The 26,623-nt window shown below is 39.1% G+C and overlaps 1 protein-coding gene across 5 annotated transcripts in view; it reads left to right on the plus strand.

Annotated features, from left to right (window-relative positions):
- Window positions 1–26,623, plus strand: part of ptpdc1 (protein tyrosine phosphatase domain containing 1) — a 48,727-nt gene extending 22,104 nt beyond the window's left edge. The window contains exons 1-10 of one of the 5 annotated variants that reach the window (XM_062969957.1): window positions 3,891–3,983; window positions 8,424–8,563; window positions 13,196–13,367; window positions 14,346–14,426; window positions 14,616–14,734; window positions 15,449–15,586; window positions 16,839–17,977; window positions 18,820–19,005; window positions 20,328–20,438; window positions 25,850–26,623. In XM_062969957.1, coding sequence (XP_062826027.1) covers window positions 13,267–13,367; window positions 14,346–14,426; window positions 14,616–14,734; window positions 15,449–15,586; window positions 16,839–17,977; window positions 18,820–19,005; window positions 20,328–20,438; window positions 25,850–25,966 — 1,992 coding nt within the window. In that variant the 5' untranslated portion in view covers window positions 3,891–3,983; window positions 8,424–8,563; window positions 13,196–13,266 and the 3' untranslated portion in view covers window positions 25,967–26,623. Of the gene's footprint in view, window positions 1–3,890; window positions 3,984–5,613; window positions 5,711–8,423; window positions 8,564–12,112; window positions 12,781–13,195; window positions 13,368–14,345; window positions 14,427–14,615; window positions 14,735–15,448; window positions 15,587–16,838; window positions 17,978–18,819; window positions 19,006–20,327; window positions 20,439–25,849 lie in introns of those variants that run through there. The other 4 variants (XM_003223975.4, XM_008115568.3, XM_008115567.3 and 1 more) reach the window with 4 other exon arrangements.

A 26,623-nucleotide genomic window follows, 5' to 3' on the forward strand; every position in this document is an offset into this window, starting at 1 on the left:
AAATAAGAGCAATAATAAAAATAGAGATAATGAATACACCTAAATCAGCATTATTACTTATGCATGATAATATCCTCTCACAAGAGGAGAAAGAATTGGTTTCTAATTTGATAACTGGAGCAAAATTGCTAATAGCAAAAAACTGGAAAGAAAAAAAGGAAATCCAATTAGAAGAATGGTACAGGGAAATTTGGAACATAGCAATCAATGATAAACTGACTTGCAGTATTAAAATTAAAAAGGGAATATCGAAACAAACAGATTTTTGGAAAATATGGAGAAAATTTATTGAGTATATTTTTAATGAGGGAAAGGGGTATAAGCCAGCAACAGAGACAATGACATTTTGGACTTGTGAAACAGTATGAGTTGGTTGGTCCTGGTGAAGGTGGCACAAAATAAGGGGAAGGGAAGAGGGGGAAAAGGTATAACAATTATAACGATAATAATAATAATAAATAAAACATGTATAAGTAGATAAAAAGGTGTAGTAGAGAGATATGTAGTAAAGTTGTAATGGAAAAGTCTAAAACTGACAAGAAATATGCATAAAGATGTTTTGATTCTGATTTTTCTTTATTGTTGGATTGCATACAATGTGATATGTCTGGGATACTGTAAAATGAGGAAAGAATTATAAATTAATAATAATAGTGAAAATAAAGCATGTATAGGTAGATGAAGGGTGTGTAGTGGAGAGATGTATAGTGAAGTTGTAATGGAAAAGTTAAAAGACTGATGGGAAATATGCTTGGGGATGTTCTTGATTTTGTTGTTGTTGGATTGTATGCAACGTGATGTGTTTGAGATATTGTAGAATGAGGAAAATGTGAGCTTGTACATTTGGATTGATAAATTAATAAAAAATATATATTTAAAAAAAGAAAAAAAAAAGAAGAAGCGAGTATTGAATCATTTTTTTCATGGATTGCACATGCCTAGTATTTATATCCCGCTTTCTCTCTCCACAAGGAGACTCAAAGCAGCTAACACCAAAAGCACTACAATACAATTTCAAATATACAAATATTAAAACAGTATTAAACTTCATTAGTGTTAAAAACAATTCAGATTACATCCATAAAAACACTTTCACATGGAACAATTAAAAAGTTCAACTTTAAAATGGTAGAAATACAAAATTGTGGCACAATGATAGAAGCATAAAGTTGTGGCAAGGAAGCACAAAGAGAAGTGGCAGAAGCATCATCTTCTTCATACTGTACTCATTCCATCCTCCCACTCTCTCTTGTTCTCCCTCTCTCTTCATGAAGCCAAACATACCAGGAATAAAAAACACATAAAATCAACTAACCCAAAATTCCTCAAAGAGGACAGTAATCTCCCAAAGTGGACAAGAGCACGAGGTTCAGAGGCTGCTCTCTTGTAGCCCTAAAGCCCCGAATTCTTGCGCTAGCACTCTTAACTCAAAATGCTGCTTGTATGTCAAAGCAATGACTCTTCACTCAAAAATCCTAAGTTGGGACACTCAAGTTAAGGATCCACAGTATTTGAAAGCTGGTTTAGTATAGTCCCATAGTTTTCCATCAAGTATCTACATTAACAGGCTCTCTCTTCCTCCCAGTATTTTGCATTTTCATAGCAGCAATTAGAGTACCCAAAGCAGAAGGGCTTTTCCTTCCTTTAAGGTAAAGGTTTTCCCCTGACATTAAGTCTAGTCGTGTCCAACTGTGGGGGTTGGTGCTCATCTCAATTTCTAAGCCGAAGAGCTGGCGTTGTCCATAGACACATCCAAGGTCATGTGGCCAGCATGACTGCATGGAGCGCTGTTACCTTCTGCAATGTGTAGGCTGCAGTGGCTATTGCTGCTAACAGAAGAGTTTCAGCACAAGATACTTTTTTCTCACTGACACAAAACTCCCAAAATGCATTCCCTTCCCCTATGGCTAACACTTTAAAAAGTTTTAGCAGGGCAATCAAACAACTATTGTTGCTTCTGTCTATCCCTTTCTATCCCTGCTAAATTTGGTTGTCTTGCCTTTATGGATTACGGAACCAACCCTGAGATTCATGTTCTTAATATTAGAAGAAATGTTCTCCCCCATTTCCAAACATTCATACCCATCAGGATGTTTGTGTATTAGACTGTGATTAGCAGTTTTATTATATGAGTTAGGATTAAAGACCTTTATATAGAAATAACAAAAGGTATTTGGAACTGTGGAGTATGAGGGGGTTGTGTTTCCTGTCATTTTGTGATGTGGATGTGCAAGTGAAATTTTCAAGAGCTCTTGTTTTCTCCTGAAATTAGTCATCTTAAATACAAATGCAGAAGCTGAAAATGCAGAGGCTGAATATTACTCATAGTAGAGAACTTTGAATAAGTAACTGATTTTCATCTGTGGTTTTTTGTTTTAATTAAAGCTTTGTTAGCTATTCAGAATAAAGAAATTAAAAGAAAACCTATCTCATTTCTGTACATATTTTTTCATCACAAACATTACCTGCCATTCCACATAAAATATGCAATGCAGCTAACACATACTAAGATATGTAATTATCATACCAACCTTTTGAGGAGTAATCTTCCCAAATATTTCAGTTCCTTTTACAAAGCAAAATAATGGCTAAATATTCCCCTCACCATGTCCGTGAACGGTTCAGGATCAGATTTCCTACAAGATCTAAAATCAGGAATTGTACAATTACACAATTACTGTACACAATTACATAGGCAAAAAGCATATATAACGTTTTGGAGTACAAAACCAAATGCAGACCAGCATGGTTCTTTGCTCTCATTAAGTCATATAAGTAGTCCTTTAAATTACAATCAATGAACTAAGCCACATGAGCACAGGTGGTGGTTCACAGCATTATCACCCAGCAGATGCTGGCCTAAATCCAGTGCAGACTGAGGCATACTTAAAGTCACTGAAATAAATGGCCTTAAGCATGCCTCACTCTGCAATGTATTTAGGCCATGGCTCCCTTGAAAGATTTCTAGGGGAACCAGTGTCACAGGATTCCCACACTGAATCCATTTTATTTTATTTAAGTGTATGCAAACATACTACCCTGTTTCCAAAAGATGTGTCAGGGCTTATTTTCAGGGGATTTCTTATTTTTCCATGAACAAAAACCTACATGTATTCTTGAACAAAAAATCAATGTTTATTCAAATATGTCATGTTTCTATATATGGTACTCTATTGCAGTAAATGATAGATAAACCCTTTACCAAGAAAAGCAGACACCCCCAAAATAATTGTACTAAAAAGACCTCAAGAAACCCAAAACAATAAGGACTGGCAAGTACTGGACTCTCACACAGATCAAGTAGTTCCATTGGCGTCACTCCCCTCCCGAGCCCATTATATTAGAACATTGTGGTGGCTTCCGGTAACCGGGGGAGCCAACCACTACACTTGGCTGTGATGGGATGTGAAAGAGAGCAGCTGGAATGCCAAGGGACTTGACAGCACATAATACACCTGTGATAGGAGTTTTGGATTTCTTGGGGTCTTTTGGGGGTGTTTGCCACTCTTTGGTAAAGGTTGATTATGTCCTGTTGCATTCTGTTGCCATTTGCTTTTACTTTTTTTACAGGTATAACTGTCTGAACTATTTAAATTGACTTTTTAAATGAACTGTAATAGATTTATTTTTGAAGTAGGGCTTATATTTCTAACATCCTCAGAAATCCCGAAAAATCGTTTTAGGGCTTATTTTGGGGGTAGGGCTTATTTTCATGAAAACAAGGTACAACAAAATGTGAATCTTTGGCTTCCTCTGGTTGGGATTAACTTGTAGACATAAGTCAATATGTTATATCCTACCATTTTTCCTCTGCTTATTTTTAAGACCCTATAGCCAATATACAACAGATGTACAAAACATAATCAGTGTTAAATGTTCTGTTTCAACAGGTACTGCAATGGCTGCAGGAGTCTTACTGCAAAATGAATTACCTTATTGTTCTCTGGTAACAAGCAGTGCTTATCTTGCAGACATGAATTCAGGTAATCATTGTTAATACTCTATATCTCATGGATGAAAATTTGGAAGAATCTCAGTATAGAACTGAAAAACTAAGAGATGACGCCTGAGCTGTTACAAGATTTTAAAGATTTGAAGAAGCTGTATAGTTTTCAAGGCAAGAGGGACCACTTTAATTTTAAATAGAGGAGTGAGAATGTTTTTATTTTTATTGTGTTACTACAGTGGAATAAAATAAGGTATTTCAGTACAACCCCAATTTTCATATTTGTTGTTTAATTTGTCCACATCCAACAAAATATGGTGTCTCTAGGCATTTCTAGGTTCTCCAGCATAACTCTGTGTTATTCCAGGGCCAGAAATACTTTATTTGAATAGGATTTGTGATTATCTGTGGTTTTGGAACATACCCCTGTGGATACGAGGTTTTTACTTCACTCCCATTTTACAAATGGGAATTGGAAGCAATTAGAGAGTGACTTTGAAGTCATAGCTATGGCAGAGCTAAAACATGATTTCGAGTCCCCCTTATCTATGTTCATCTTTCTTGTACCCACTGGTATCTTAGAACAGAGTTTCTCAAACTGTGCTCCTCCAGATGTTTTGGACTTCAATCTCAATGATTCCTAACAATTGGTAGGATGGCTGGGATTTCTGGAAGCTAAAGTCCAAAACATCTGGAGGAGCACAGTTTGAGAAATACTGTCTTAGAAAATATGGTGTTCTTTTGATATAAATAAAAGTATGTTCCTGGAGGGATCACTTATACTTTACTTCAGCTGAAACGTGAGTGTTTTAGAATGCAATCCTATACAGCTGTTCCTAGAAGGAAGTTTTGTTGAACCTGATGCATACTAATTTTGAATAAATAGCATAGGATCGCACTGTGAACTTGTCTCCATTAGTAAACATGTTGTGCCAGTGCTTATGTTTATGAAATCTATACAAAACTTGGCCTATATTTGTTTGCTGGAATCCCATCCTTAGTATTAGTCTGAAAATGGCTAGTTTTATTTGTCTATCCATTCTTTGTATTTAGTCATAGGCCCAAGTGCATATCTTATGTCCAATTTGTCTTTTATCTGTGATCCTACATTACACTGACAGTGTCAGGATCCTATTTATTTTTATGCACTATTTTTCTTAAGCATTGAAAACATATGTATGGAGTCATATGTAGGCAAGCTGTGTCTTTCTTTCTTACTGCTGTAACACCCAAACATTTGTCTCAGCTGGGCAGCTGCTTAAAATAACCTAGCAGTAGACCAGTCCTACTTCATTCACCATCTTATTGCGTATTGTGGATGTGTAGTTGTAACAGAATTCAAATATTTGTAGTTTGGCTTCCATCTTCAAAAAAAGTTTTTACTTCCTAGGCAGAGGCACTTTTACAAAGGGGCTTGGATAGAAAATGGGCAGCTGTAGCAGAATCATTAATGAAATGATACCATTGTGCAAGTGGAAGACAAAATTAACAGAATGACAGACTTATCACTATCATGACTTCTTATGACTCATAGTTTAGACAAAATGCTTTAAAGGTAGACCCTGCCCAAAAGTTGCACAAATTGGTAGATTTTTGTCTTTTTGTCTCTCCAGACCAAAGATTCTCAAACATTTTCAGCTGTGGAGCCCTTTTTTGAAGCAAAAGTTTCTTGTGGCCAGGCCAGTGGCAGATGGATGGAGAGTGAGGAAAAGATCCTGTGCAGCAAGGGAGGCAGGGGAGAAAGGGTCTATACCCTGGAGTATGGTACTGCTGTTTCCAGCAGCTCAAAACTAATTTCTCTGCATTTCTTAGGAGGAGGAAAGTGGATGAGGCAGGAAACAGCATGGTGCCACAGAACACTTCACTATCACTCCCGGAGCCCCAAAGGCTCCAAGGAGCACAGTTTGAGAACCCCTGGTCCAGACAATGATGATTACTTCCTAAATATCAGATGTGGCTGACTAACATTTTTATCCCACTGTGCCAGGGGCTGGTATCAGATTTATCCCTGTCCCAGTTTCATGAAATGTACAGTGTACAACAGGCATGGACAAACTTAGTCCCTCCAGATGTTTTAGACTCCAACTCCCACCATTCCTGGCCTCAGGTCCTTTTCTTTTCCCCCTCAGCTGCTTAATCAACTGAGGGGGGAAAGGAGGGGGCTTGAGGCCAGGAATGGTGGGAGTTGGAGTCTAAAACATCTGGAGGGACTAAGTTTGCCATGCCTGGTGTACTACATAGGTGTAAAAATAACATGTCAGTTTCAGTGAGCTCCATATGTTACGTACATTGTAGACAAATTGCTTCTGTTGTGCCTTGTCAAAAGATAATCGAAGTAATCGCCTGTTGCCCAAAGGGGAGGGGGTGGACCGGAGCCGGGGGGGGAACATTGAGGTTGTGTGGGGGAGGAGGAGGAGTGGTCATTGTCATCCCAGGGAGAAGCACCACAGAGTTCTTGCGACCCTGGAGAAGGTTAAGTGTGGTAGCACCCATGACGGTCCCCTTGGATTGAGGATCCTGCTGTTCGATGCAAGGTCCGTCAATGGTAAATCAGCTATCATCCAGGATCTTATCTTGGATGAAGCGGCGGACCTGGCTTGCATCAATGAGAACTGGTCGGATGAGCTGGGTGGGGTAAATCTCGCCCAGCTGTGTCCTCCAGGTTTTGGGGTGCAACAGCAGGCCAGATCTGGGGGGTGGGGAGGCGGTGGTCTTTCGGTAGTCCATCTCCCTGGTCAGATGCGCAGTCCCGCAATCTACAGGTTTTGAGTGTGTACATCTTAGGGTGGGTGCCCGGGACAGTTTGGGGATTCTGCTAGTGTACCGTCCACCCCGCGACACTGCAGTTTCCCTGCCTGAGCTAGCAGAGGTGATCTCTGGTGTGGCGCTGGTCTCCCAGCGACTGGTAGTGCTGGGGGATTTAAACATTCATGCTGAGTCTACTTTACCAGGTGCAGCTCAGGATTTCATGGTTGCCATGATGACCATGGGGCTGTCCCAAGTGATATCTGGTTCCACCCATCAAGCTTGTCACACGCTCGACCTGGTTTTTGTTGCAATGGACGGTGAGGTTGGAGTGGAAGAGAAAAACATCCTTCCGTTGTCATGTTCCGACCATCACCTGATCAGTCTAAGACTTACCGTGTCCCCAAAAAACCTCTGCAGGGGTGGGGGACCCATTAAGATGGTCTGCCCCAGGAGACTGATGGATCCTGATAGATTCCTGAGATCTCTTGGGGATTCTCCTGTCTTGGGTGCTGACAACCCTGTCGATGCCTTGGTAGATCGCTATAATAGCGAGATGTCTAGAGCAATTGACATATCGCTCCTGAACATCCCCTCTCATTGCGCAGAGTCACTTCGGCTCCCTGGTTCTCGGAGGAGTTGGCGGTGATGAAACGCTTGAGAAGGAGACTAGAATGCGTCTGGCGGATTACTCATGACGTATCTGACCAAGCACGGGCTATTAGGGCCTACTCCGCGGCTTTGCGGGCAGCCAGGAAGGCTTTCTCGACTGCCCGCATAGCTTCTGCAACAAATAGACCATTGGAGTTGTTCTGGGTCGCCGGGGAGCTCCTCCACTCTCCTGAGGAGAGAGGGGTACCCATAGACCCAGCAACTCTGTGCAGCAAGTTCGCGCACCATTTTGCAGATAAAATCGCTCAGATTCGCCTTGAGTTGGACGCCAGCTTAAATGCAATGCCAAACGAGGTAACCAAGGCACCTGTCTGTCCATATTTGTGGGATTCGTTTCAGCCTGTTCACCTGGATGACGTGGACAAGATCCTTGGAGCTGCGAGGGCGACCACTTGTGCCATGGATCCTTGCCCTTCTTGGCTTATAAAATCGGCCAGAGGAGGATTGGGAGATTGGTTTGTGAGTATAATTAATGCCTCATTGGTTCAAGGCAAATTTCCATCTGCCCTAAAACAGGCTATAGTGAGGCCAATTTTGAAGAAAGCCTCCCTTGATTCGACCATCCTAAATAACTACAGACCAATCTCAAATCTTCCTTTTTTGGGCAAAGTCCTGGAGCAGGTGGTTGCTTCTCAGCTCCAGGGTTTCTTGGATGACACTGATTTTCTGGATCCATCACAATCTGGCTTTGAACCTGGGCACAGTACTGAGATGGCTTTGGTCGCCTTGGTGGATGACCTCCGCAGGGAATTGGATAGGGGGAGTGTGTCCCTACTGGTTCTCTTGGACATCTCAGTGGCTTTCGATACCATCGACCATGGTATCCTTCTGGGACGGCTCTCCGGGATGGGCCTTGGGGGCACTGCTTTGCAGTGGCTCCAGTCCTTTCTAGAGGGTTGTTCCCAGTTGGTGAAGCTGGGGGATATCTGCTCGGAACCCTGGCCTTTGACCTGTGGGGTCCCGCAAGGTTCTATTCTCTCCCCCATGCTTTTCAACATCTACATGAAACCGCTGGGAGAGGTCATCCGGAGTTTTAGAGTTCATTGCTATCTCTACGCAGATGACACCCAACTCTACTACTCTTTTCCACCGAAATCCAAAGAAGCCCCTCGGATACTGGACCAGTGCTTGGCCGCTGTGATGGGCTGGATGAGGGTGAATAAACTGAAGCTTAATCCCGACAAGACAGAGGTCCTCCAGGTCAGTCGCATGTCTGATTGGGGTATTGGGTGGCAACCTGTGCTTGATGGGGTCGCACTCCCCCTAAAGGTACAGGTCCGCAGCTTGGGGGTCCTCCTGGACTCAGCGTTGACGCTTGATGCTCAGGTGTCGGCGATGGCCGGGAGGGCCTTTGCACAACTAAAACTTGTGCGCCAGCTGCGACCATACCTTGTGAAGTCTGATCTGGCTACGGTGGCCCATGCCTTAGTTACCTCTAGGTTGGATTATTGCAACGCACTCTACGTGGGGCTGCCTTTGAAAACGGCCCGGAAACTCCAGCTAGTTCAGCGGGCAGCAGCCAGTGTCAGAACCCTGGCAGCTGGGCACCAATAACCTTACACAGAGGCCAGTCTCTATCTAATATCTTTATTAAAGAAATATATAAAATCAATAAAAACAAGTGAAGGATATAGTTCAGAAGCAGACCTTTCAAATGAGGTCAAATATAGTCCAAAAATGTATTGTCCAATAAATGATATTAGAGTTCAAAGTTTTAATCCACTTGACCGAAACACACACTTTGCCAAGCAATAGTGTGGGGAAATAACAGAGTCTTAGAGTCCAATGAAGCTTGACAACAAGGCTGGAAATAAACTTGATTCTTGACTAGGTCCGTGACTGGAGACAAGGCAAAACATGAAGCATGAAGCAGGGTCCGTGGTAAAACCGCAAGGCAGGGCAAGGCTTGAAGCTTGATCCGGGAAGCAAGGAACTGGGATTACGAAGTCCACACACGATCTCTCTCCTGAAGCTGATCAATTGACTCCGCAAAGAATCCCTCGCGCCAAACACCTATATTGGGTCTCGTTTTCCCGCCAACAGAACTCTTTCCCTAGAGAACGAGAAGCGAAACCCAACTCTGTCCAGATGCAAGACTCCTTAGAATTTCCCAAGGGAAGCAGACCTAATCAGCCATTTGTTTGGCAGCGATTCTTAGACTTCTCCGATTAGCTTCTCTGACTCCCCTGTCTTTAGAATAAAATTCCTTCCTGGGAAACGGAGGGGAGTACTGCCCAAGGCCTGGTTTACTGAATTCTTGAGGGCAAACATCAACATCCGGCAGGTGAAGAGACTCCAGTTCTTGTTGAACCGGCGAAAACCCCATGTTTTCATCTTCATCTGCCACAATAGTACTAGGAACAGGACTACAAGGCCCATGAGTCATCACAGCCAGGTTCCTAACAGGAGCGAATTACAGGGAGTGGTCTACTCCTCTGTTTAAGGAGCTCCACTGGCTGCCGTTTATTTTCCGGACCCAATTCAAGGTGTAGGTGTTGACCTACAAAGCCCTGAATGGTTTGGGATCCACTTACCTTTCTGACCGCATCTCCCCCTATGAACCTGCACGATCCCTTCATTCGTCGGGGGAGGCCCTCCTCTCGCGTCCGCCTCCGTCACAAGTGCGGTTGGTGGGGACGAGGGAGAGGGCCTTCTCCGTGGCGGCCCCCCAGCTCTCTAGGGAAATTAGGCAAGCTGCCACCTTAGAAGTGTTCAGGAAGAGTCTGAAAACCTGGCTCTTCACACAGGCTTTTGAATAAGTACCGCCCACTGTACGCTAAACCCTTATACTAGCGGTTACTTCTGGCCAGTTGTACCTGTTGGTTAACTCCTCGACATAGCCACAGAGTTCACCCCAGTTTAAGGTTCTCCCCATGATCTTATAGCACCTTAACTTCCTTCATGTTTACAAGTTTCACTCAGTGCACTTTGCCCAGCCCATTGTATGATTTTATTGCTGTGTTTTATCATGTGTTTTATAATGACTGTGATTTTATTTTATGCCTTTTAATTTTATTTGTGTGTTTTTTGTATTTATTACCATTGTATGCTTGTTTTATATCTGTGAGCCGTCCCGAGTCCCTCTGGGGAGATGGTGGCGGAGTATAAAAATAAAATTATTATTATTATTATTATTATTATTATTATTATTATTATTATTATTATTAAATGTGAAATGAGAATGGAATGGCATTTCACATGGGAAAAATATATCAAAATCCATAATTTTGGCTCCCAAACTTTCCCAATAAACGAGGCTAACATATACGTGGATATTAAAATGTATTAATTAAAATACATTTTATTCCTGTACCAGTTAATTGTTATTAAACACATTTTAATTAATAGCAAACAAAGTTAAAATAAAACCAACCTTGTTTGAGAGTCAGCAAAAATATAAATCCCTTTGTTTTAAGCATTCTAAAAGTTTGAATGTACACATAATCAAAAACATTTTGTTTCCTGATATACAAAAACCAAAAGGCAAACATTTTGGCCATCAAACTGTAAATAATAAACCTGGTAATTTACTGCCCTTTAATAATACATCTAAATCTGACAGGATTTTATTTCATCCCTGTCTAAAAGCTGTAGCAGCCTTTCCTGAATGAAGAGGGGTTTAAAGTAATTATGCCTACTTATTGTGAAAGTTAAAAAAGAAGCTGTTTTAAATTTTGTTATACAGATATCTATTTTGGGTGCCAAAATTGACGGAGCTTTCATTACAGTACTTTGTTATTTCTTCAATGCCTCCTCCACTTGTACATTTATGAATGAATGTTACAAAGACACTATACGTGTTCAGTTTTTCTTTGTTCTAAAAGAATGTTTCTCTGTACGGAGTAACCCAAACTTACCACTCTAGCTTTTGTTAGCTATTATTATGTAAAATTCTAAATCATGTAAGGAGAATTCAGTATGAATTGCGACATCCATATCAATGTCCGATCTTTCAAAAGCAAAACTTAACTTGTTTTTGTCCTTCAGCAAGGATTAGGAAGAGAAAAAGCATGTAAGGTTATAATATCAGCATGACTGCCCAGTTCATTTATGTCTTCTTCCACGTTTGGGACAATAGGCCTGCAAATCATGGCAAATTTTAACGCTTACAGCCAAAGAGGAAGTTCAGAGTGTAACTGACTATTGGTTTGGCTAATAAAGTTTAGTAAATTATTTGTTTCTCCGTGTGCTGTAATTTAGCATTTATGATGGGCTAGACTATTTGGCTTGTTTTGCTGTAAAATTGTATCTGTCAACTTTGGCCTTTTTTGTTTATTTTTGGAAAGGCCACGCGTGACTTCTAGTGGCTTCAGACATAAACCTTTGTGTCCTCAAAGAACTTTTATTCAATTTTTTATCTGATAGCCTTATTTATCAGTGGCGTTTTATTACTTTTTGGATTTTTTGCTTTGTTTTTTGCTTGCTGGGACTACCGAGTGTAGAGGTCACTGCTGAAGCTGAAATAAGCAGATATGTAAATCTGTGTTTGGATTGCTGAACTATTATTTTGGTAATAAGAGCTCCCTTTGTTTTTAGTTTAAGTGAGGACTAACTTTCCCATTCCTGCATTTTTCTGTTTCACTTTTGAAGTTGTATCTATACATTTTCTTAACACATTTCCTTGTGCCTTTTCTTGCTACTTATATAATGCAAGTAACTAACTGGATAATTTACATTTTTTAAAAAAAACGTTTTTATTTCAGTATGCTACATAAACTTACTGTGTTAGAAAATGATCATGTGACATTTTCCAGAGAAAGTCTGTTTTCTCCTGTAAAATGCTCCGCATATTTCAAATTTTATTCATGACACTACAGTTGAGATTTCTTGAACAGTATAGCATGTTTTATAGAGAAGCTGCCTCTTATCCAAGAACAGTCATTTGTTCAAGATTGCATAACTCTTCCCTTTTCATATGAAACTATTTGGGAGTTCTTGATCCATTGGGAATTATCTGCTTCGAGTGATTGTAATTCAGCGGGAAACATTGTGTGTCCCACACAGAATCAATGGATATAGGATTTTTCAGTGAGTTCATTGTTGGTTTCCATGGAGACTGGTGGCCAGCCTATCGTGAACAGCCATTAGATCATACAGAAAGATGCATGTCTCTTTGTAAGTTCAGTACCGAGCAATTCAGATTCCTCACTCGGCTTGACTCCCTACATCATATCCAAGCTGCTGCAAGTAGTGGCCACCGATCATGCAAGGCTCACCAAGGAGACGCCTGACAGTGAATATTTTCAGCAACTTTTTCCAGGGTCGGAGACATTCTTCCTCCGATCCCCTTCTCCGCGTACTTCATAGGCGACGGAGTTCAGTGGTAGAGGTCCTCTCAACTTCTACACACAGGGTTATGGTGGCAATTTCCTCCGTAAACCCAGATGAATTAAATGCTGCTTTCTATGAGAGAAAAAGTAAAGTATTGGCAATTTTTTTTGTATGAATTATACTTGGACTTTTATTGCTCTGTGTAAATGTATCTGTTGTCTTTTTGTTATAACTAATCAAAGGTGAATGTTTGAGTGTATCACTATATCATAAAAAGGTTTAATGTGCTTTTTCAAGCATTTTTGGTTAATACCTTTGTAACTGTCATTGTGTAAAGAAAAAGGGTGCTTTTAAAAATAAAAGCTATGGTATGACATTTACTTTGTTAGAAATACATCATATCAAGAAGGAAAAGTTGCAATAGAAATCAAATTTTGTTCTGACAATTGGATTTCTTTAAAAATTGCCTATATTAGTTTTGTATATATGAGTAATAAAAATTCAATTTAGGAGCTATATCTTCTTGAAAGATTTTGTTTGGTCTTGAATTTTGTGTTGCAGGAAGGTCTAGACGTCCTACGGCGAAATACACAAAAGTTGGAGAGCGTCTTCGCCATGTCATCCCTGGTCATATGCAGTGCTCTATGGCATGTGGTGGCCGTGCTTGCAAATATGAAAACCCAACTCGGTGGAGTGACCAAGAACAGGCTGTTAAAGGGCTCTATTCTTCCTGGTAGTGTGCAGTATTTGCTTCTGCTAGACTTAAACAAATCATTTGGATAAATCTCTGCTCTTTTACGCCTGAATTTAAGTCCTATTGAACGGACTTCTCAGTGAATAAGTTTTAGATTAGACTGTGTATATGTGTATGTACTTTCAAGTCACCTGTCAACTCATGGTGACCCTATTAATTTTATAGGAGTTTCTAAGGCAAGGAATACTCAGAGGTTGTTTTGTCAGTTCTTTCTCTGAAATATAGACTACAGCACTTGGTATTCCTTAGTCTCCCATCCAAACACTAACCAGGATTGACCCTACTTAGCTTTCAAAATCAGGCAAGATCTGGTGCCTTTAGGACTTTCAGGGGGGGAAATAATTTTATACAGATAGAGGTTCTTCATCTTTCATATACGTAAATCAGCTAAATGAAGTATGACTAACAAGTAACCGTGCATGAACCATATAAATATAGTTTGGAAGGCTCTAGGTCTCAGGTTCATGCTTAAATTGTGAAAAATGGTGTGTGGTATCTAGACTATCATTCATTTCAATAGAATTTTAATCACAGTAAACTTGTCATATCAATTTCAAAAGGTATCTTCTAAAAAACAGACTGGATCCAGCTCCTGGCTACAGTTCAGTGCATGGCTTTACTTATAAAAACATCCAACCAGGAGCTTAAATTGTATAAGCCATTTTATAAACTGTTAAAAGAACACTTTAAAAAAATGTGTAATTATTTGCTGTGATGGATATAGAAATGTATGCATATCCTGTGTTATGCACCTTCTAGATATCACAAGCTTTTGGCACCCTAATGGCATTTTGTTATGTAAATTGTTCCAGCTACATAGGGATAAAAGGCGTTTAATGGCTTGAAAGTGCGTAGTTATCTAAATTGTCATGGCTTATTAGCTAGAAAATTACCTACGAATACCAATTCTAAAATATTTTAACCCCTAACTTTTCACTTCTTTCCCCACATTCTCAGGGTTACAGATAATATTTTAGCCATGTCTCGACCCTCAACAGAACTTATTGAAAAGTATAATATTATTGAACAGTTCCAAAGGTAAAATGACTATATTGGAATAAAGTACTATATTTTTATGTTTGTAAAGCAAGTGTATGTTCCTTTTCTGGCTTTGTTTGGATTGTTTGTGACATTTTATTTGAAGTTAAGAAGGAACATTGGAGGGTTTGGGGGAGAGACTGAATGCGTGCCTTGTTCAGTAATGCCTCATCTTGTTCTTTGCCTAAGATGTGGCATAAAAACAGTAATTAACCTCCAACGTCCTGGGGAACATGCTAGCTGCGGGAATCCATTGGAACAAGAGAGCGGTTTCACCTACCTTCCTGAGGCTTTCATGGAGGCGGGAAGTAAGTTTGCTCCTGCTGTTGTTCTTTATAATGATAAAGCATGGTGCTGCAAGCTGTTATTGCCACCTACTTCCTAGGTTAAAAGCAGCGAGTTGAGGAATGTTTGCTTAAAAAGACAACTTGTAGGAAATGGGAAGGAAAGCCATGTACAGATCCAGTGTGGAAGCATGATAGTAAATCAGTGGAATTGACTGCAGTAGGTGGGTATCAGCATTTGATAGTGACTCTGAAGCTGTGATAGCAATATTCATGTACAGCATTGTATGCTGACAAGATCACAATTGTATGCAGATTTCATTGTCTTTTGCTTCTTCAGGAAGGCTTCCCTGCACTACAAAAATGCCAATTTTTTAAATTGAGAAGACTGTTAATTGTTTGAGAAAGATGCCATTGAATTAGAGATGTTGTTATTTTGGGCAAAATGTTATATTGTTCCTATTTAAGTGTATTCTGTTTGGAGAAGGTGTATACACATGTGTGCTGAACTCATTTTGTTTTATCATATGTCTTCTAAATCAAGATTTCTGGGAAATACCTTGCCTAGTTTACATGTGAAATTTAAAGTTCAAAAAGAAATTCCAAAATGTTGTTCTTAAATCTGTTCAGATCTTTTAAATGCAAATCTTAACAATTTTTCTATTATGATAATACATTATATTGTCTAGGGTCTTATGATGATGATAACACTACTGTTCTACAATATTTTCTTTCTAGTTTATTTTTATAACTTTGGATGGAAAGATTATGGCGTGGCTTCTCTCACAACTATCCTCGATATGGTAAAAGTGATGACTTTTGCCTTACAGGAAGGGAGAGTAGCTGTTCATTGTCATGCAGGACTTGGCAGAACAGGTAAAGATATTCAAGTACAACATCAATGAAAACCTGTTTTTCTGAAATGCAAAGTAGTGCACACAATGTATGAGTCTTACTAGATTGTTTGACACTCTTTACATATATATAACATGTATTCTGATAGAAAGCAAGCACAAAGTACTCATTGTTAACTGCTGCTTGCATGTCTACATTTATTTTCCAGTGCTCCATATGGAATATGTGTCACAAAACACCCAGGATGTTCTTTGATTTCATTTAGCAGGTTGAGAACTTGGCATGAGAGCTATCTTAAAGTGAAGAAGGTTTGGGAAACAGATACCTGTTGAATTACTTGTGATGATGTTTTCATATCAAATTTTGTTTTAATTTTCAATTCTGCTCTCTTCTCATACTCACCTTTAAACAAACAAACAACAACCAAAGTATAAGAGTTATTTCCCAAAGTACTTTCCCAAAGTATCACTTAAGGCATGGAAGCATTCATGTAGCATTAAAAAAATTGAATAACATGGACATGGTTGCTCCCCATCTCTCCATAGTACTATTTGCACATCCTTTACTTCAATGTTATTATTTGGTACCATTAGAAAAGCTTACCATGTTCCTACACTGATGTCATTTCCTGAAGAATATTTCTTCAATTTTATTTTTTTAAAACCCCAATTTTGTTGATGGTGCTTCCTAAAAATAATTTTGTCCTTGGTGTTTTGGACGCTACACTTGTGTTCTTTTAAAATTTATTTTGTCCTGAAAGTTATTGTGTAAAATCTATGAATACATCTTTGTATACATAAACATATATTTAAGAGTATGATTATATAAATAAATGGATCATGTGATTTTAATGTTTATCTTGGGTGGTTTTAATTCTATGTCCTTATGTCTAAATATTGTTTTATCTTATGTTTTATTGGCTTTATTGTTTATTGTTTTAATGCATAGCTATATGTTTCTTGTTTAGATTTTATGATTAGGTTTTATATGTATGTTAGATATTGAATTTTGTCATTTTATTTTGTAAACCGCTTTGAGTCTCCCTGGGGTGAGAAAAGCGGTATATAAATAAAGAACATAAGTAAATAAATAAATATGTAGAGCTTATCTGATTTCCTCAGTTTTTGCTATGGAGGTTTTTTCTATGACTGGGGGAGAAAAAGAGCGACATCTGTGCTATGGTTATGAGTTTACATACGCACTCTTGAGCTACTTTTATTTACTTTAGTTTTCTCCTATCAAGTTTACCCATTTTTGTCTTTTTCTTTTTCAGGCGTTTTAATAGCTTGTTACTTGGTTTTTGCAACAAGAATGACTGCTGACCAAGCAATTCTTTTTGTCAGGGCAAAAAGGCCTAATTCTATTCAAACTAGGGGGCAACTACTATGTGTGAGAGAGTTTTCACAGTTTTTAATTCCATTGAGAAACGTGTTTGCATCCTGTGAGCCCAAAGTACATCCAGTGACTCTTTCCCAGTACCTGATCCGGCAGCGGCATTTGCTCCATGGTTATGAAAGTCGACATCTCAAACATGTGCCAAAACTTATTCATCTGGTTTGCAAACTGCTCTTGGATTTGGCTGAAAACCGACAGATGATAGAACAGGAACTTGTGGATCTACCAGATCTTTCAGCTGAAATTGAGGAGACTGTTTCCCAGCTAGATTCCACAGAGCTTGAAAAAGAGTTAACAAGACAAGACAGCAGTGCTTCAGGGCCATTTTCCCTCTCAGGATCAAACCCTGTGAATCCCAGTGACCATGAATGTGATTCCCTTTGGAGGAGGAGGAACGTTGATTACCTTCAGCCTCTAGGTCATTCAAAAAGACGCATGAGCTATAGTGACTCAGATTTAAGAAGAGCTGTTTTTGTTTCTGAGCAAGGAGAGACACCCTGGTCAGTGCCTGTGCAAATGCCACTCCGCAACAAGGAAAACCAGCAAAATAGTGATGACAACAATCGGACGAACATGGCGGACTTAAACAAAGAACTGTTAATTCGTAATACATTTACTTTCGCAAGTCAGGGTAAATTTAATTTAAATAGTAACGATCGTAATTCTCAATCTTGCCGCAAAGGCAGCTTTCCCAAAGAAGTACAGCGTAGTAAAACCTATTCTTCAGGTCTTACATGTCATCAGAAGGAAGACGAAGAGGAAGATGATGAGGAACTGAAAGCATTAAACTATAATTGTTCCAGAATAGCTAATTTTTATGGTAAAAAAATGTGGTCCTCAGAAGAAGACTCAGAGCATGACATCCATAATAACAGAGACCCCTCTGAAATCCCCCATATTATTGTACAGTCTGAGCTCACTCTGGAGGGACGACGAGAGTTGGCAGCCAAAGCCCTTGCAAATATAAATGAATTTATGGAAGCTGAAGAAGTGAAGCAGAGAGTGGAAATATGGCAGGTATTTTCATTAACACCATTCATGTACTTGTTGAAGTAGGAAAGAAACATTCAGAAATAAAAAGGACTATGCCATCTTTCAGAGTGCATTAGATATTCTTTTGGAGGCAATTGTAATATATAGTTGGATAAGATTGGAAATAGTCAAAAGTGATTATTGTACAGACTTCAGTAACGAGAAACCATTATTCATGTCATACATGTTACATATGGGCATGACATGCAAGAGTTCTGACTATACAAATGTGCCATACTCTGGCACCTATACACTGTATGAATGTGTTCCATTATTTCAATTTCAATGGCAACGGAATGCATGGGGTTGTTTAGAATGCATGAGGTTAATGGTTCTGTACTTGCCAATTCCCTCTGGAAAAAACCCAATGCATTACTCTGAAGGATGAACTACCATTGGCCCAGACAGCCCTATCACTTTGTATGAATCTTAAACAGTTATGGCTTGGTGGCAGAATTTGTTCATATGTTAGTGTGGTCCATTAGGAGCAAACTGGTCAAACTTTATCCCAGTTCTTCTTGATTCTAATGAATACTGTGTGATATTTAAACTTTAGCTGCTGAACTGATATGTGTGTGTCCATGCGCATGTATAGAGGATTTTTTTTTTGTATTTGTGAGCTGTTTTTAATCTCTATTTTCTGCTTCATTTTGGTTGTTTTATGACTAATCTGTGGCCTTAATAAAGTTTGGCTAGCTGGCTACATCCATGCTGTGGAAGATAAAGCTGAGAATTGACTTTTTTTGTCAAGGCACTTCAGTGATCTGTCATAACATTAAACAAAGACAATTTATAGAGAACTGACTCAGATGTTTTTCTTCTGTTAGAAAGAACTAAATTCTCAGAATGGAGCCTGGGATAAAATATGTGCTGAGAGAGATCCTTTTATCCTTAGTAGTTTGATGTGGTCATGGATTGAGCAACTTAAAGAACCTCTCCTAAACAAGCATGATGTTGAAGTGTTAGCAAAAGATAATGTAGACTCACAAGAAGCACTTAAATTACTAGAGAAGGTAAGTCTTGCAAACATTTTTGTCCTTGATATTTTATTCTACTTGCTGTTTTATCCTACTGGCATATATAAGGAAATGAGTGTTTTGTTGTTGCATTTGTACATCTGTGTACATCATCATAGTGCACTGCTAGTAAACGAGGAACATGTACAAATGCATCACATGCAATTTGAAGGGTGAATTGGACAAATAGGCATACATTTCATTGCCTGTGCCATTTGACTTTTAGAAAGGGAAGGTGAAGTTAAGCGGCTGGCCATTATATTGGTAAGTACATACACAGTGAGAAGCATAAGCACTTGATTCAATGCATTTACTGCATTTGTTTTTACAATTGTGTGTGAAAAGGCCTTCTATTTCATATTTTGTGTTTCAGTAACCACATTTTCTTGTTCCACTTCATTTATTTCAGTCTTCAGTCTTTCATAAACAAATCTTTTTTTGTATATGTGAAATTATATGAAATTTATCTCTCTATGTTATTTGAGAGATGTATTTCCTCCTTTGCTGTCTCTCTCCTAAACTAAATTTTGTTTATGATCTCCTTTTGCTAATAGCTGTCCTTTGTCTTTTCCCTGGTCTCATAAAATAGCTAGACCGGAGAGCATGGTGGTGCATGTTGCATTTCATAGTGTTAATAATTTTGCATTTACATATTTAGAAGTCATTAAAACAAGTGAGAGCTCTTGTCCTCTGTTATGTGATAAGTGTCAGTGGTACAGTAATAAAAAGACTATTTCTTCCATTTATGCTAGTTATATGTCATAAGTCATATTTTTACATTTATGGCTATATAAACAAATTTGAAATTTTAATTACTTTAATAAGCCAACTCTTGCCAGTTCTTGTTGGATTCAAAAATTTTAATGGGACCCCTATCTGTTCGGCAGCTCATAATCTATCGTTCTCATATACATACTGTATACATACTGAGGATAATGCATGTTTTATGAATAGGTTGAAGTCAAAAGTCCAACACTAAGTGTAGTTAAATATATTGAGTTGGATCCATAGTTATCTTCCAATTGTTGGAAGGACTCCAGTAGAGGGAACTGGGATCCCAGGAAACCTTCCAATTAGAAGTTGCCAGTTTTCTTGAAGGTATCAATTCCATTTCCAGCAGCCCCATTTCCAACAAATCTAATCAGATTTGTGGGATCCTCCAGGACCCCTTCTTTCAGCTTGACTTGAACTTCATTGAATCCAAGTTTGGATCTAACCCACTAACTTAAAAGGACAGTATTGGATTGTGGCTCACATGTCTTTGATATAAAACTCTTAAAAGCATATCCTAATTAAAAACCTGATGTTTGATTCACCAGGGAAAATACCATACTATACTGTGCATCTTAAACTGTGTGGTGGGTTTACAGACCATACCAACTGATGTGGAAGAGATGCTTCTTGATCGAGCTGTTAAAGCATTTACAAAGGTAAGTAGCATAAGATATTGCAATCGGTTATGAGAGAATCAGCTGCTGAAGGGTAGGCTAGCAGGCTTACCATAGTCATCTTGATAATCTATTTTAAATTGACATTTCTTGCAGTGAATGAGAATTGACCATGTTATAGGGGCAGCTAGCATTAGGGTATCCATTTGTGGTAAGGTATTTCCACCTATGTGAATCCCTATGATTTATGGGTTGGGAAAGTCAGATGCATCCAGTTCTATGGGAGATATATTATGGAGGTGAGTACAAGAGAATATAGTAAAATGCTTCTCCCATTCTAAGGCTCAACATACCAGAATGTCTGAAATCAGAGTTAAGATATTGGGAGTGGGCTGCCACAATGTGCACTATTCCTTCAACCTAAAGAAAGCAATAACAAAATTATCTGGAGAAATCTTAATGTGAAAACCCTATGATAGAGTTGCCATAAGGCAGTGTTTACTTGAAGGCATATCAGAACATAGGAATGATATTAACCACAGCTAAAGCCATCCAGGTTTTATATGTAATTAGGATTCATCCCCCAATATTTTTACAGAAAAAAACAAATAAACAAATAACGCCGCCCTAAGTCCCTTCAGGTGGGAAGGGCGGGATAGAAATATTGGAAATAAATAAACAACGATATGTATATATGCAGGCACACCTAACAACAATCTATATATATATATCTATATATATATATAAAAGAGTGATGGCATCACGGCAATTCACAAAACAACAAAAGTACAGGCCCCCCAACCTCAAAATTTGACAACACAACCCATCATCCACGCCTCAAGGTTGATACAACAAAAAGAAAAGAAAAATAAAGTCCTAATTAGAGGGAGAGCAATAATTTTTTTTATCCAATTGCTGCCAGTTTAGAGGGCTAATCTCTGTCCACTTGGTTGCCTAGCAACCAAGGGACAGCCAGGTTTCAGTTAGGGGACAGGCAGATTTAGGCCTCACTTAGACTTCTTCCACAGATTATCTAATTTGCACTGGATTATATGGCAGTGTAGACTCAAGGCCCTTCAACACAGCTATATAACTCATTTATAATCTTATATTATCTGCTTTGCACTGGATTATCTTGACTCCACACTGCCATATAATCCACTTCAGTGGGCATTTTATAAAGCTGTGAAGAAGGGGCCTCATATAATCCAGTTCTAAGCAGATAATATAAGATTATCAATATACAGTAGAGTCTCACTTATCCAACGTAAACAGGCCGGCAGGATAAGTGAATATGTTGGATAATAAGAAGGGATTCAGGAAAAGCCAATTAAACATCAAATTAGGTAATCGTTATACAAATTAAGCACCAAAACATCATATTATACAACAAATTTGACAGAAAAAGTAGTTCCATGCGCAGTAATGCTATGTAGTATTTACAGTAGAGTCTCACTTATCCAACACTCGCTTATCCAACGTTCTGGATTATCCAACGCATTTTTGTAGTCAATGCTTTCAATATATCGTGATATTTTGGTGCTAAATTCATAAATACAGTAATTACTATATAGCATTACTGTGTACTGAACTACTTTTTCTGACAAATTTGTTGTCTAACATGATGTTTTGGTGCTTAATTTGTAAAATCATAACTTAATTTGATGTTTAATAGGGTTATCCTTTATTCCTTATTATCCAACATATTCGCTTATCCAACGTTCTGCCGGCCCGTTTATGTTGGATAAGTGAGACTCTACTGTACTGTATTTACAAATTTACCACTAAAATATCACAAGGAATTTAAAACACTGACTACAAAAACATTGATTATGAAAAGGCAGACTGCGTTGGATACTCCAGAACATTGTATAAGCGAATGTTGGATAAGTGAGATTCTTCTTTAATATGAAATAATTACTGGGATAGAATAATGCAGAACAATATAATCTCTAAAACCAGGACAGTAAATAAACAGGGGAATTCCACACAGGAAACAATCGGGGCCAGCTAACACCTCCCAACAAAGTATTCCCATCATCAAAGTCTGGCAAATCCTGTTTTCTCAGGGCCACAGAGAGTAGAAGCACATAAAATATCGCAAACAACACCACTCTGAAAACAAGGGAATTCCAGACAGGAAACAATCAGGGCCAGCTAACACCTCCCAACAAAGTATTCCCATCATCAAAGTCTGGAAAATCCTCTGTTTTCTCAGGGCCACAGACAGTAGAAGCACATAAAATATCGCAAACAACACCACTCTGAAAACAAGGGAATTCCAGACAGGAGACAATCAAGGCCAGCTAACACCTCCCAACAAAAAATTCACTCAGGGAGGAAACAGCCAGGCTTTAAAGCTGCAAGGCCATTACATCCTAATCATTTTTCCTAATTGCAGCATTCATACTTGCCTCCAACAAACAAAAAAACCCAATCAGAAATATTGTATATTCACAACCTTTAGGAAATAATATCCCCTGATGGCGCAGCGTGTTAAAGCGCTGAGCTGCTGAACTTCTGGACCGAAAGGCCACAGGTTTGAATTGGGGGAGCGGAGAGAGCCCCCACTGTTAGCCCCAGCTTCTGCCAACCCAGAAGTTTGAAAACATGCAAATGTGAGTGCATCAATAGGCACTGCTCCGGCGGGAAGGTAACGCCGCTCCATGTAGTCATCCCACATGACCTTGGAGGAGTCTACGGACAACGCCGGCTCTTTGGCTTAGAAATGGAGATGAGCACCAACCTCCAGAGTCAGACACGACTGGACTTAATGTCTGGGGAAAACCTTTACCCTTGACCTTAACTACCACCAATTCCTCAATACTTTATTTCCCATAACACCATACTTCGCCACAGCAACGCGTGGCCGGGCACAGCTAGTATCTATATATATAAAAGGATAAAGTTGCGGGCGCAGTGACTATAACAACAAAACTAAACATCCCAGAAATACGAAACTTGGCAACACAATGCAAAAGCCTTGCCTCCCGGTTACAACAACACAACCACACCACAAAACCACAATCCTGACCCACAAAACTCACAACAACACATCATGACTATAACAACACAACTAAATGCCCTAGAAATACAAAACTTGGCAACACAACGCAAAAGCCTTGCCTCTCAGTTGTAACAACACAATCACACCACAAAACCACACTGGACCCACAAAACTCACAACAACGCATCGTGACTATAACAACACAACTAAACACCCCAGAAATACGAAACTTGGCGACACAATGCAAAAGCCTTCCCACCCGGTTGTAACAACACAACCACACCAAAAAACCACAATCCGGACCCTTAAAACTCACAACAATGCATCGTGACTACAACAACACAACTAAACGCCCCAGAAATACGAAACTTGATACACAACTAAATGCCCCAGAAATACAAAACTTGACAACACGATGCAAAAGCCTTGCCTCCCGGTTGTAACAACACAACCACACCACAAAACCACAATCCGGATGCACAAAACTCACAACAACGCATTGTGACTATAACAACACAAGTAAATGCCCCAGAAAAACAAAATTTGACAAAACAACGCAAAAGCCTTGCCTCCCGGTTGTAACAACACAATCACACCACAAAACCACATTCCAGACCCACAAAATTCACAACAATGCATCATGACTATAACAACACAACTAAACACCCCAGAAATACGAAACTTGGCAAAACAACGCAAAAGCCATGCCTCCCGGTTGTAACAACACAATCACACCACAAAACACAATCCGGACCCACAAAACTCACAACAATGCATCATGACTATAACACCACAACTAAATGCCCCAGAAATACGAAACTTGGCACACAACGCAAAAGCCTTGCCTCCCGGTTGTAACAACACAACCAAACCACAAAACCACAATCTGGACCCACAAAACTCACAACAACGCATCGTGACTATAACAACACAACTAAACACCCCAGAAATACAAAATTTGACAACACAATGCAAAAGCCTTGCCTCCCAGTTGTAAGAACACAACCACACCACAAAACCACAATCCGGACCCAGAAAACTCACAACAACGCATCGTGACTATAACAACACAACTAAACGCCCCAGAAATACGAAACTTGGCAACACAACACAAAAGCCTTCCCTCCCGGTTGTAACAACACAACCACACCACAAAACCACAATCTGGACCCAAAAAACTCACAACAACGCATTGTGACTATAACAACACAACTAAACCGGATGGCCATCTGTCTGAGAGGTTTGGGTGGGTTCTTCCTCCATGATAATTGGTATTTCTGTCCTTTTCCACTTTTGAGCATATAGTATTTTTGCAGCTGTTAGCATGTACTGCAGTGCGAATAACTAAGTGTTGGAAGTGTGAAGTCCATGAAGGCTCTTACTATCATATGTAGTGGTCCTATAAAAAGGGTAAACACATCTGGAGACAAATTAATGGGGTAATCCAAGAAATCCTTAAAACAAGAATAAACTTTAAGCCGGAACTTACATTACTAGGAATATTGGACAATAAAATAAAAAAGGAACACGAAAGACGAATCAGTGCTTGTTATGAATCCCCTTTTAAGCACTGAATCTGGCTAGCTTTAACCTACACCAAGAGCCTCATCCCTTCCCATATGGAGATGTCCATCTTAATTAATTGCATGTTTTCTGGGAGTATCTTCAGTCTTAGCCATAAGGGGTAATACACTGCTGGGTTTTGTGCTCAGCCTGGCATATGCTGTTTAGTCATTGGTGCTTCTGGCAGAACTTCACAAAGACCTTGTATTCATGGCATGACGCCTTCTAGCGTTCATTTTCTTAGATCAGTTAAAAGTCACCCCTGGTTTGGGAAGACTTACTCATGTGTACCATCCTGCAAAGGATTGCTGAAACTTCGGCTTGGAATAATCTGATTTCTTATGCACATTTTACTTCAGTTATTGTTCATCATGTGGACCAGTTTATCCCAGGTAGTACAAAACAGCCTTTTAAATTTCTCTGTTGTTGTTTTTTTTTTTACATTAAATAATATGCAGTGTCAATCTGCCCATGTAGAATAGCTGCTCTGTTCTTGAAGTCCTACTGTGCTTTTATTTGACTGTCAGGAGGCAAAAGAGTAAATTGTATTCCTCTCAGCATTTCTTCTAATATAGCGTGAAATAGGTGAAGTAATTGGAAGAGAAGGAATTGTGAGTCATACTTCACAATAGCTTTGAACAGCTAATTCAGAAATGTTTTTACATTTTGTTCCTGCTGCTCTGTTTAATTCTTTTAGCTACATCTAATAGTCATTATAGATCAAATTGCGGCATGAAAAAATATAGAAATTATTCAAATAATTAGTAAAACTATATTCTCCCAATGTTTTGAAAAAGCAGGTGCTTGCATCTTATATCTCGTCCTACTATAGTTAGATGCCATATTTTAACAAGGTAATTAAGTTTGGTTTCAACTTCAACAGATGAGCTGTGATGCTGAAGACGGAGCATACGTTTACAACATTTTGAAGAATGTTTTTAAACAGATTCTGGAACACCAAAGAAAATCTTCCAAGGAAGGATCAGAAAAGCCATTATGATGCTTACACTGCTAAGCTATAGATTTCTGAAGTCCTCCAAAGCTACTTCTAATTTACTCTGTACTTTGTATCTCCTGGTTTGTGTTAAGTTATTATATCTACATATGTCTATAAATTGATACTTAAGTTGCCATTCTTTGGTTTGTACTGTGGCATTTGGTATTTGACTTGTGTTGTAAAATATATATATTTTTGTTTTTGAAAGTTTCTCATTAATAAGCTATGAATTGGATCCAGCATAAGCCTCCCATAGGCAGAAGGGCTCATTCTGCCCGCAGGATGCTTCTGATAGAGTTGCTGCAGGAAGAAGAAAACAGTCTTTGTCCGTTCTTTGTAGGGATGCCCCAAAAATAGTGGGGTAGGTGGCACTGGGGGTTTCAGTAAGAGAGAGGATTACACAAAAATCCCTCCTTCTGCTTATGGGTATATTCTGGGTGAAACGCCTCTCAGGCTGCTCCTGCTGGCAGAATAACAGCTGGAATCAAGACACTGTTTTTTCCCATTTTAACTACTGCCATACATTCAGTGCCATGTTATGAAATGGTTTATTCAGTTAAGTATCTCTGTATTAACCCTTTTAAGTATACATTCTGATGTGTACCTCAGTGGTATTGCCTTTACTTTGATGAATAAACACTCATTCATACTTGTCTCTTT

The sequence above is a fragment of the Anolis carolinensis genome, chromosome 2, assembly GCF_035594765.1.
Source record: "Anolis carolinensis isolate JA03-04 chromosome 2, rAnoCar3.1.pri, whole genome shotgun sequence".
In the NCBI taxonomy this organism is placed as follows: domain Eukaryota; kingdom Metazoa; phylum Chordata; class Lepidosauria; order Squamata; family Dactyloidae; genus Anolis; species Anolis carolinensis.